Below are 13,646 nucleotides of genomic sequence, written 5' to 3'. Positions count from 1 at the left end.
AGGTCATCATCACATAGAAAACTGAAGCTCAAACAGTTAGGTGGAAATACACCTATGGAGTTTCACTCTACTATGGTGTGGTAAAGATGTGAAGAAGAAAAATCCATATTCACTCAATACTTTTTCACCATTTTAAATTAGAATGTAATTAGGCCACTTTCTTTTTTCTTTTTCCTTTCCTCACTCTATCGCCTCCCGTGTCCACTTCCTCCAACTGTTTCAATGACCGACCCCTGGTTCAGACTAATAATCTTTATTATCTTTCTCTCTCTCCTGTATTTGTTTGTGTGTGTGTATGGTTTCAGAGCTGACAACTTTGTATTGGATAACCACCCAGGGAACCGCGCAGGGAGTTCATCCCTGCATGAGACTACACTCTCTCTTTATGCAAACTTCAGTTGATATATATATAGTTATATAGTTATATATATAGTTACATATATAGTTATATATATATATATATATCAGTTGGCATGCTCTAATGGAAGAGGAAAAAATCTTACTATATATATGTTTATAATACATATTTTGTTTATGCAGACCTTTCTAAAGAGGCAATTATGGAGTCATGCAGACTTCCTGGTATATTGACTCTTAAAATCTTTCTGCTCCTTCCTCTCTGATGTACTCCGAGCTATCGATGCAGGAGCTGTGCTGGAGATATATCACAGATACCCACAATCCATTGATCTCCGCATTTTGTTCAGTTGTGGTTTTATGTGATTCCCTCCATTTTCTATAGTGGGAAGCTTTTTTGGTTGAGAGCTTATTACACATATCTGTATCTATCTATCTATCTATCTATCTATCTATCTATCTATTGATACTTATCTGTGGTTAGAGGATAAGAAGTTGTTAAGGAATTATGTCAATCTAGCAAAGTGGTAGTAGGAAGTTTTCCTTTAAGACCCATGACCTCACCAGTCTCTTACAGTTAGCTAGTTGTCTAGAACCATAAATCACTTTCTTCCTATTGAGTGGCTTTCAGTCCAATTACACAGTTGTTGACTGCCACTGACACGTGGATGCCATTGTTGCACCTTTACGGATGCTTTGTTTCTCTGATCATTTTTATGGCCTGTGGTTTCACATATGAGCAGGACTACAAACTACTACACCCCCCCTGGCAGCTTGCACAGTAAGTTCTGACAGTATGGAAGCTGTACCACAAGAAGGAGGCCTTCGGTTTACATTCAGTTTGAAAATTCTGAATCCTATTTCCTAACTGTGCAGTTGCTCCATTAACAGTGGATTACCTTCAGATTCTGGGAGGCACTCAAGGGTTATAGCAAAACCAAGAGCTTATACAGTTTTTGGAGTTATTTGGACTATCCTGACCAACTGAACAACCTCTGGAAAGGAGATTTCTCATGGATGGTACTAGAATTTTGTTAGTCCACTGTTTTTTCATCCCAAGAGGATATATGTGGATATATACATATATATGATGTATATATTTATAGTTTAATATATTTAACTATCTATTTATATATTTACATGCTTCATATTTATAGTAAAATACAAATATAATTTTGTTGTTGTCTTTCTCTTCCTGCTTCTCTACTGACTTCCTTTTTGACTTCCAAATTATTGCCTGCATCCTCAGTTCTTTATTTTCTACTTCCAGTCACCTGTATCACACTATTCTCTCTCAGTCTGCACACCCCTGCCCTGTGATCCCTTTATATTTTTCTGGTTTCTGTCAGTTATTTGCTACTGTTTACTCACATCTTAAAATTTGAAGCTAGGCAGTATGCTTGAGACATTCCTGATGAGACCTGATAGGCTAGGGTCAGATGGAAGGGGAGGAGGACCTACCCTATCAGTGGACTAAGGAAGGGGCAAAGGAGGAGAAGGGGAAGGGAGGGTGGGATTGGAAGAGGATGAGGGTAGGGGCTACAGCTGCAATACAAAGTGAATAAATTGTAAGTAACAAAAAAATAAACTAATATTTTAAAAATTTGGAGCTAGTAACCACACATGAGAAAGAACCGCTGAGGTTTGTCACTCTGGGTCTGGGTGACCTTTAATCTAATATTTTCTTGTTCCATGTTTGCATGAAAATACAATTTCACTTTTTGCATCTTAAAAATATTCCATAGTGTATATGTACCACATTTTAATTATCCATCCATCTGTTGAATGATATTAAGGGTGTTTCTATTCCCTAGCTTTTCAGATTGTTAATAGGGCAACCAACAACAAGGGTGAACAAGTATCTGTAGATTAGGAACTTGAGTCCTTTGGGTATATGCCAAGGAGTGGTATAGCTGCGTTATGTGCTAATTTACATTTTTGTGTATTTTGAAGATTCCCCACACTGATTTCCAGTAGGGATGTGCCATTTTTCGTTACTACCAAAAGTGAACAAGGGTTACCCTTTCTCCACTACCTCATCAACAACTGATGTCAATTATTTTATGAGCTATTCTGACTTGAATGGGATAAAATCTCTGAGCTGTTTGAATTTGCATTTCCATAATGGCTGAGTATGATGAGCCATTTCTAATCTTAGCTCATTTTTCATGTGGGTCATTTAGTTCCTTGACTTTTTTTTTTTTTTAAGTCAGGACATTAGTAACTGACAAAGATTCTCTCCCAATCTGAGGATTTCTTTAATTAATTGTTTTTTTTTCCCTTAGCTATTCAAAACTTTTTAGTTTTATGAGACTCCACTTGACCAGTGTTGCCAAATAGAGAATTTTTCAGGAAGTCTTTTTCTGCACACACACACATGCACACACACACACACACACACACACACACACACACAAAGCACAAATACATATTCATTGCCTATGCATTTTTATAACATTTTTAGTAGTTCAGGTTTCAAACTGAATGTTTTGCAGGGTAAAGATATGGGTAGAGTTTCATTCTTCTGCATGCAGACATCCAGTTTTCCCAGTACCTTGTTGTTTATGCTGACTTTTTTTCCCAATAAGTTTTTGTCCTCAGATGACTGTCATTTTGTGTACTTTGTCTCATCTCTTTTATTCAGTTGACCTACATGACAGTTTTATTCAGGTGCCATATTATTTTTAATTACTATACCTCTGTATAGTAATAAAGTGTATAAAGTAATAAAATCTGTAAGATGTCTGTAGGCATCTGTAAGTCTAGAATGGCAATCTTAATATTATTTTTATTGTTGTTGTTTGGGATTTCTTTGGCTATTTGGGGCCTTTTCCGGTTCCAAATAAATTTTAGGACTTGGTTTTTTCTTCTTTTTTTTCTACTGCTGTAAAAAAAATATTTGTGGCAATTTGATTAGGATTACATTGATTATGTAAATTATTTGGTAGAAAGGTCATTTTCACAGTATTAATTTTGTCAATCTACTGATCCATGAGCATTTAGTGTTTTTCTATTTTTAGTGTCTTTCACAATCTCTCTCTTAAGAGGTTTAAATTTACCTTGAAGAGGAATTTTACTTCATTCTTTAGGTTTATTCCAAGGTAATTTATTGTCCCTTTTGTTATTGCAAATAAGAATATGTTCATGATCTCATTCTTAGTGTGTTTCTTTTTGGTTTATAGAAAGGCTACTTGTGTTTGCAAATTGGTCCTGTATTCTGCATCTTTGCTGAAATAGTTGATTGTTTCTAGAAGCTTTCTGGTGGACTCTTTCAAATCTCTTGTGTGTAACTTCATATCTTCTGCAAATAAGAATAGTTTCATTTCTACTTATATACCTTTAATTTCCACCCATTTTTCTTTCAGTAAACTCAAAAGCTCTTTTCTCAAGCAGTTGAGAAGGATGAGAGCTGTGCTCCACTGACCTCTGTTTCTCAGAGGGAAAGAGGTAGAAGCCTTGGCTTTTATAGAACTTTTTTATAAAAGTTCTTTGAAACTGAGGTTAGCCTTCATTCCCTAATTGAACATCATGTCATGATGAGCACAGTAATTCTACAGTAAGAGTGAAAATGGGTCACTTTCACTTCATGTTTTCAGTTCATTAACACAGTAACATTTGTTGTACAGTAATGGGTCAAAGGAATACATAAGTTAATTAAAATAATCACAGGTAGATGACTCCTGCTATTACTTATAATGATCACCAATTGATGACTTCTTCATCTTGGTAAAATTACTTATGAAATAGCCGAAAACACTTTCAACTTGTATCTAGCAAGCTACACATTTCAATTATACATATCAAAGAGTTTCAACCAAAAAGTGATTCATAAGTAAAATTTCAAACAGAAAAAAATCAGTTTTAATCATTGTCTACATAACTGGCATTAATGATATTTTGAAATCACTTTTGTTACCAGTTGACCAAAGCATAATTTAAAGAAAAAATTATAAATCATAATAGCTAGAATATTTGAGTTTCAGGCTTGGCTCACATAGTAGTAACTTTCATAACCTTGAACTGCTCTAAACTGAATTATTCATCCTTCTTCTGTGGAACTGAAAGAGGAAATTACTGAAAGGGAAAAAGCTCCAAACTTTAAAAAAATAACAATCTAGGGGACTATTATAGATGAATTGTGAATTTAATATCATATATTATGTATCTAAATATAAAATTTGATAAAGCAAATTTTCACTTAAAAATCAATTTATTGATATGAAGGCTGATAATTTTATTTTTATGGCATTTCCTCACTTGAACATAACACTTCTATATTTTTTTAAATTAGGGAAAAGAAATGTTATATTTTAAGAAAGACTAGAGATATATGTGAGATATTTTTTTAAATGAGCAACTAGAAACATTTATTTCTACTTGAATATGATACAGAAATAGATTTCTACAAAATTCTCAGCAACTTCCTTAGGAATGTTGATAATCATAAGCCTAGATTTGCTTTAGTGCTTACTTATTGGAGTATATGGACATTCTGGTTATAGATATAAAATATTACTTTAGTAGATTTTCTTGATTCATGTGAGCTAATGATTTTCTTCCCAGATATTTAGTGTCCAGACTTAAGGCTCACTCCCCTTCCTCTGCCTTTCTGCTCTTCCCTTTTTTTCTAAGCAACTATTTCAGACAGTGCAGCAGAAGAGTCCTGTAGACATGAGAAGAACTATTCCATGAAAATAGGGCTGAGAGGCTCTATCCCCTCCTAATGAGCTTCAAGGTCCTCCTCTCAGCACACTTATACAGACAGTATCTAACATCTGTCTATAACAGATATTGTAATTAAGTATTTGATAGAACTGCCCACAAATTGCATATATATATTAAAACAGCATTTAAGAATGAACAGAAAAAACCTATTGAAACATGGAAATTTGATCATTTTATTTCTCTGAAAAAATACATAACAAGAAAGGCAGAGTTCTGCGTCCACTCTGGTAGAATTTACTGTGATAATGGCCACTCTCAGCTGTTCCATCGTAGTGTCGAATTCTCCAGTCCAATTACCTAAAATATAGCTTGACAATTGTTTAGACAGATTTGCAGCACAGGAAAAATTCTCATGTTATATGCTAGTGACTCAAAGTCCAGCATATTTTCATTGACAGCCAAGTTGAGCGATTTGCCATAGGGTATCAATTTGCTCCTGCACGAGGTCAATCCTCTGATTGAACACCATCAAGCTTCCTTTTAGTTGAGCATTAATTCCTTTATGTACAACTAAGGCATGAGCTACATTGGCTAAATGATTATTCAGGCTAGCCACAGGATTATCATCATGGATTGCTGCAGCCATGAATCATCTGAAGGAATGGGCGGGCATGGGAGCGTTAGCAGGCCTTCTGGTGTTGGTCTCCTTGGTTTGCCTGTGGTATATATGCAAGATTAGAGTCTCACAACAGTGTGATGTAGCCATGATCATTCAGGCCTTTACAGCCATTGAAGCAGGACATTCGCCCCAAGCATGGTTGGATACCATAAAAAGCTAAAATGTTATGCTCAGGATGCGAGGCTAAGCACTGCACTCAGGGTCAGCCGCTTTGGACCCAGAGAAGAGCATGCCTGATTGCATGCGGGTTGATACCCCAGGTCCCGCCTCTGAGAAAAAGGCATCGGACGGGTCTGATGCTCTTTGGGTGGATGACACCTAAATGAACATCGGTACAAAGTCCCAATTTATTTCTAATATCAGAGATCAGACCTCTACTCTTGCCTGATGCGTCTAAAACAAAAAGGGGGAACTGTAGAGAGCTGCGGAATGCTGTGCCTTAAAGATGGAGCTGGTTTCCGCCTTCCACCTTCCCCATGGTGAGTGCTCTCTGTCACGAACAATTCCACATTTGGCTAAGGCTGAGGATCTGGCTTGCTTCCATGTATGTGGACCTATCTGCATTGCCCAATTGGCACGCCTGGGTTGGCTACCCAGCGGCTATTTAAGCTGTTGGCTGGCTTTCCCCAGGGTCAGATGATTGTTCAAGGTTCCTGAATAAACTGCATTGAAAAAAAAAAAAAAAAAAGAAAGGCAGAGTTTCCAAAGAAAAATTGGAAGAGGAAAGGATGTTTAATGTTTACCAATTATAGGGAGACAATGTTACTACCAATTATGACCATGGCATAATTGCCTGCGGTGATCACAAGGGATTTGCTGAAATGTGATGATTTGTTTAGCTATAGAAAATAAAATTCATAAAAAATTAAGATTATTTTTTTCCTTGATTAGTGACATAATTAATTATTCTTCATTTTGCATCAGATTGACTTTACCTAATTAAAGTATTATCTGAAGGCACACATAGGGCAATTGTATTTGCATACATTTTTTGTTTGTTTGTTTGTTTTCTTTTCTTTTTTTTGGTATTTTTAAGAGAAACCTGGAATCTATTTCTGAAAATGAAATTTACTTCTCCTTATTACTTAGTCTTCCATACAGTCATAGATTAGGAAGAAAATATTAAACAAATTTATATTCTTCTAACTCACCAAGCGTTTTTATTTTTAATAACATCTTCAACTCTTCTCCTGATTTTCACTTTAATCAGTTTAATGTTTTGGACGAATTGGAATGAACAGCATCCCAGCATTATGCGAGCCACACTGACCGGGAAGAATGCACATGTGGTGATTAGCACAGACATACTCACGCCGAACGGACTCACCATTGACCACCGTGCAGAAAAGCTGTATTTCTCAGATGGCAGCTTAGGAAAAATTGAGAGATGTGAATACGATGGATCCCAAAGACATGTAAGTTAACTGCCTGTTTCTCCATTTCAGCTTTATATAATAAGTTTGAAAATATGTACTTTATACTTTTCTAACCTATCAAGGAATTTCAAAAGAGCTAATTGTATGAATTTACTAAAATGAATAATCTATTCAGCATACAGTCTATGGATATTCGGAAAACCATTCTAAAGTGCATTTGCTGTCATAAAGAAAATCTTTTGTAACTGTTATTCTGGGGATACAACAATAGATTTGTTCCCAGTTTTAAATTGAACTGAGCATGAGTAGTTTATGGGTTTTTCATTGGTATTTAAAATGTTCTAAGATGAAGTGAAACTACACTAGTTTCTTTGGATAAAGGAAACTGAATCCAAGACACATAATGAATCTCTGAGGACAGTCAAATGGAATTACATTCACAGAAAGGCCTAGCCCAATCACGGTGGTTTCTGCATTTTTTCTTTTATTGCCATATGAAAAACTCTCACAGCAGGTACACAATCATGATATCCCAATGTGTTCCTCATTTCTTCTAGAAATGTCAGCATTGGACATTGTAAAATTTCACCAGAATGAAGAGCTATTCCTGACTAGTCAGACTACTGGATCAGTCTTTTCCCACCAAACACCCCAGTGTTTGTCAGAAGTATCAAATCCCCAGTTCTCAGGTCGCTGATTCCTTGAGGAAAGTCTGAGATGTGAGGAAGCTACCTTCTTGAAAGCCAGATCATAAGTGTTGAAAATTTCATGGACTAAATTGTCTGTGTGGTGACTATAACTTCTTACAGTGCTGAGGCAGACAGAACATGGAAAAAATTAATTAGAGTGGACCCAGTTTATGTAAAGAGTTATTTACAGAAAATGGCCCACTAACTGACCATAATTTAATTATGATTTTATAGAAGCAAGCATGATGAGAGTGGATTTTTGTTTGTTTTTGTTTCTTGAAACAAGGTCTAGTTATAACAGTCAGATAGCAATAAACTCTTGAGTTCAAATAATACTTTGATTTTAAGCCTTCCAGGAACATGGACAAGTCTATACTTCTTCATCCAGCAAAGCAAGGTATGGGCTCATGTGACAATGAGTGGAGTGCATCATTTGAGTTTCTTGATGAAGGAGGCAATAGGCTGACTCACTTTTTGGCACATCATATTCTCCAGTGGTGTCTCAATGTCATTGAGAGATGAGAGTTGAGTGCTTAAATAACATTGGGATGATGGTCTCAATCTTAATGAGGCTCAGTTCATGTTGAAGTCAAAGAATCATGTGCTTAAATTCATCTATCTTTTAAACTTAATGGTCACCAGACTTAAGCAAACTGCTTAGATTTTTTCCCCATTCATTTATTTATTTATTTAATCACTTTACAGCCTCATCACAGCTCCCCCTCCCCCTGCTCCCAGTCTCACCTTCAGGCTCCCTCTCCCCAGTCTGCCCGGCACCCTGGCACAAGTCCCAGCAGGACTAAACACTTCCTCTTCCACTGAGGCCTGAAAAGGCAGCTCAGCTAGGAGAAAGGAATCCAAAAGCAGGCAACAGGGTCAGAAACAACCCCTACTCCTATTGTTAGGGAACCCTCATGTTGAGCAGACTGCACATTGGCTACATATGTGTAGGGAGTCTAGGTCCAGCCAATGCATGCTCTTTGGTTGGTGGTTCAGTCTATGTGAGCCCCCATGGGACCTGGTTAGTTTACTCTATAGGTCTTCTTGTTGTGTCCCTGACTCCTCCAGGTCTCTCAATCCTTATTGCCACTCTTCCGCAGAATCCCCAAGTCTGGCTTACTGTTTGGCTGTGTGTCTATCTGTTTTCAGCTGCTGCTGTATGAAGCCTTTCAAAAGACAGTTATGCTAGGATCCTGTCTACAAGCATAACAGAGTAACAGGGCTTGGCTCTCTCCCTTGGGGTGGGTCTGATGTTGCACTATTTATTGTTTTGCCACTCCCTCAATTTCTACTCCATCTTTATGCCTACACTTCTTGTAGGTATGACAAATTTTGGGTCAAAGGATTTATGGGTGGGTTGGTGTCTTCTGTCCAGTACTGGAAGTCCCACCTGGCTACAGGAGGTGGCAACTTCGGTTCCTTAAGCCCTGATGCTAGAAGTCTCAGCTGGGATCACTCCCAAAGGCTCTGGGAAGCCTCCCCTGTTCCAGAAATGGCCCCTCCCCACTGAATTTTGTTCTCTTTCCTGTTGCCTCCTGTCTCCCTGCACCTGACTCCCCATCCCCATTACTTTCCCCACCCAAGTTGAAACTAGAAAAGATCATCCTGAGTGAGTTAACCCCGATCCAGAAAAGCATGTATAGTATGTACTCAAGTCTAAGTGGATATTAGCCATAAAGTACAGACAACCAAGCTACAATCCAGAAGACCCAAAGAAGCCAAGGAGATCCCAAGGGAGGATGCTTATATCTCACATAGAAGAAGAAATGAAATAGATATCTGAAGTAAATGGAGGGAGGAGTTTTAATAGAAGCTTTGACATGAAAACTTTCAACTTATCACGACCATTGTAAAAGTAACAAAGAAGTTCAGAATAAGGTCTACCTTTATATATTACTTGGCCTTTTTCCCTTGCTGCCTTTAATATTTTTTCTTTGTTATGCAGATTTAGGGTTTTGACTATTATGCAAATCATGAAATTTGCAGCAAATGGTGAGAACTAGAAAAGATCATCCTGAGTGGGGTATTCCAAAAGCAAAAAGACACACATGCTATATACTTATTCATAAGTGGATATTAGACATATAATATAGGATAAACATACTAAAACCTGAACATCTAAAGAAGCTAAGTAAGAAGGAGGACCCTGGGTAAGATGATTAGTCCTCACTCAGAAAGGCAAACGGGAACGACATTGGAAGAGGGAGAAAACAGGGAATAGGACAGGAGCCTACCAGAGAGGACCTTTGGAAGAGTCTACCCAGCAAGGTATCAAAGCAGATGCTGAGACTCATAGCCAAATTTTGGGCAGAGTGCAGAGTGAAAGAGGGGGAAGATAAAAAGACCTGGAGGAGACAGGAGCTCTACAAGGAGAGCAACACAACCGAGAAATCTGGGACCAGGGTTCTTTTCTGAGACTGATACTCCAACCAAGGATCATGCATTGAGATAACCTAGAACCCACACACAGACATAGCCCATGGTGGCTCAGTGTACAAATGTGCTCCCTAGTAATGGGAACAGGGACTGTCTCTAACATGAACTCTGTGACTGGTTCTTTGATCACCTACCAGGCCACAGAGGAAGACAATGCAGCCAGACCTGATGAGATCTGATAGGCTAGTGTCAGATGGAAGGGGAGGATGACCGCCCCATCAGTGGACTTGGGAAGGGGATGGGAGGAGATTAGTGAGGGAGGGTAAGATTGGGAGGGAGGGTGATACTGGGAGTGATGACGGAAGGGGCTACAGCTGGGATACAAAGTGAAAAAACTGTAATTTATAAAAAAGTAATTAATTTTTAAAGAAGAAGTTCAAAGTGAAATATCAGTTAATACTTTGGAAAATAGCCAGGTACGTCAATTTACTCAGTGTGATTCTAATTTCTGTTATGTTCTAATACAGAAAATGCTTTTGTAACTCCTCATAAAACCCTTCACTTCTCCCAATTCATATTTTATCTATTGATTTTGTTCCCCCATTCTTACCCATGACAATTATAGGTAGTGTGGTTGGTGTAGAAGGAGAATGTTGTTAGTAAAATTTTGTTTGTTTTGCATATTAAAAACATACCCAGTTGTGGTCGTAACTTTGTATTCTTTGCTGAGTTCCAAACCATGGTTATTTCTGGCTGGGTCAAAATATTGAAGGAAAAATTTCAAAACTCATTGTGTTTATTTGCCTTAGGGATTGCATTGCATTCTCAAAAATATTTAAATTAGGTATTCATTGATTTTAAAGAAACAAAGATCTTGTGGAGGACACTATGTACCTGTGCTCATGTGCAATGATCAATGTATGATCAATTAAACATACACTTTTTCTTTGTTGGAAGCACATTACAATTTTTTCAGTTCCAGTTATCTTAAATCTTAAATGTAAATGATAGTCATCCTTTTAGAATGGCAGGATTCTTTCTTCCTGCTACCTAATTTAGTACCATTAAAGACTTTTCCCCAAGCCCTTACCTTCATCAGCCTCTGTACTGTGTCTTTCTGTAAGACCAGCTTGCTTAGATTCCCCAAAGGAGCGTGATGGTGCAATAGTTTTCTTTCTCTTTCTAGTTTATTCACATAACATAATACTTTACCAATGCATCTTTATTGTTATCAAATGTGATAGGATTTTTTCAGTTTTGTGGCTAAATAACATTCTAGAGTGAATAATTACCACATTTTCTTTAACGGTTCACCAGTTAAGGCACTTAGGTACTTAGATTAATTTCCTCTTCTAATTATATGAAAACACTCCTGAAGGAGAATGCATACCAGCCTGACAGAAGAATTTCATTCCCATTGAAATATGTAATACTGTGGGATTGCTAGGTCATGTGTTGCTTAGTTTTAACTAATGTTATAACTTCTATACTATTTCCCACAGTGACTATACTAATCTGCATTCTGACCAACAGTGTAGAAGCATCTCCACATCTTGGCATAGACTCAAGCAAACACACACACAAACACACACACAGTCTTTTTGATAAAAGACAGCTGAATTGGGGTAATGTAATTCACTGTCATTTTAACTTTTATCTTTGGATTATTAATGATGTGCCATATTTCTTTACATACCTCTTAGTCAGTTAAGAAACATCTGCTCAGGTTCCTTGTTCATTTTTTTTTTTATTGGAATGGATATTAGCTATGGAGTTAGGGTCCTTTTAAATAGGGCATATGAACCTTGTAAGAGATATAGTTCACATGTATCTCATATCATTCTGTAGGTAAAACTGTTTTTCTGTTCTTTGATTCTTTAGCATGCAAAAAGTTTTTAAATTAAAGTAATATCATTTGTGTACTTTTACTGAGTTATAAAAATACATGCCTTTTAAAATGTAAAAAAAAAAAAAACATTCTTTCTGTGTTTTAGTCTAGGAGTTTTAGTCATATTTTAATTTTTAATACAGTGAGAGAGAACAATCTCATTTGATTTTTCCTTCCTGGGATCTCCAGTTTTACCAATTATTTATTGAAGAGGCCATTCTCGCCCCAGTACGTGTACTTGACACTTTGGTCAAATCTCAGCAGCCTATAATATTTGCTAGAACTTCTTTGTTGCATCTGGCAGTACCCAGAACTGATTCACATAGAAGTAGCATTGTTTCTGAAAGAAGAGACAGATGAGAGCTAGCGGAGTGCTGGAGCTCTGCAGTTTTCGAGAATGCTACCTGCATGCAAATTTGGTTTTGGAGGTAGCTACTTCACGTTGGATATATCTGAAAGAGCCTCAGGGGGTTGAAGACATACTCAGGACTGCAAGGGGTCAGGTAGGTAGAAAACTTGATAAATTAGGGAAATGAAACACAAAACTATGCAATAACTATTTGGTTACTGTAAAGGAATTCAGTGTTTGTGCAAAAACCCAATTGGCTGGGAAACAGACATAATTTGATGTTCCAGAGGAAGAAATATCTTGAGTTTTTGAAACAATAATGATATTAGAGGATTAAAAGATGTAACAAAATATGTAGGGTGACATCCAAACTTTCCTAAGCAATGACTTCATTTTCCAAAACTGAGTATTCTCCAGAGAGTGTAGCCTAAGTAAGGCTTTAAAAGTATGAGAGTACGTAAAATTCATTGAGTGCCCAGAATTTAACCTTGAGGTATGCTGAGTCCACAAACTGGAAATTGGAATGAGTCAAGTCATCTGTTTCAAATAGAGTAAGGTTAAAGCACATACCAGAGGGAAAAGAAGGATAGATCATCCACTTTAGTATAACAGTACTTACTATCTGTTGAGGAGGAACAGTAAAAGGTTTCTGAGAAAGAAAGGGAGGGGAATCTTTCATTTGGTATCTGGTCTTTTCATTGGCTTTATGAAAGGATGTGTGACGGACAAGTCAAGGTTTAGTAATGAGTAGAAAGTGAAAGAAGATGAACATAGATGCAAAGAATGGCAGGGAAGATTCCCAAGAAGGTAGACTAGGATAAGGCATTGAAGAAGGAGGATATGTTTAAAAAAATTGTAATTTGAGGATAGTCTGGGGAAAGATGTTGGATAAAGTCAATAAAGTGTTCAATATTGTGATATGTCATGGAGCTGAGCTATTATTTGAAACATGACTGTTTATCTGACAATTTAAAGAAAAGCTATGTCCTATAGGTCAGAATTTCAGGACAGATAAGAGGCATCCAGTGCATCCAGAAAAGCAGGAGGCATCTCTCAAGGTCAGTAACAGGAAAAAAGCAAAGGAGGGACTTGCCTAAGGTAAAGTTTTAAGGGTACATCTCTTCAAGTACATGGAGAGGCAGAAATGCTAGAGATTATTGAGTTTGTATAGACATGCAAATTCAAGAAAATAGAAAAGTTAGCATCCTGGAAAAGATAAGGTTTACAAAAGATATCCTATCAGAATTGGGTGACAAGTGGTGAGAGA

At 37.1% G+C, this 13,646-nt stretch overlaps 1 protein-coding gene across 1 annotated transcript in view; it reads left to right on the top strand.

Annotated features, from left to right (window-relative positions):
• The window catches only part of Lrp1b (LDL receptor related protein 1B), a 2,037,254-nt gene that overhangs the window by 1,632,460 nt on the left and 391,148 nt on the right, over positions 1 to 13,646 (top strand). The window contains exon 43 of the mRNA XM_060390094.1: positions 6,912 to 7,116. Coding sequence (XP_060246077.1) covers positions 6,912 to 7,116 — 205 coding nt within the window. The remainder of the gene's footprint in view (positions 1 to 6,911; positions 7,117 to 13,646) is intronic.

The sequence above is a fragment of the Meriones unguiculatus genome, chromosome 8 (genome assembly GCF_030254825.1).
Source record: "Meriones unguiculatus strain TT.TT164.6M chromosome 8, Bangor_MerUng_6.1, whole genome shotgun sequence".
Taxonomy (NCBI): Eukaryota; Metazoa; Chordata; class Mammalia; order Rodentia; family Muridae; genus Meriones; species Meriones unguiculatus.
This window is presented reverse-complemented; position numbering and strand designations above follow the sequence as displayed.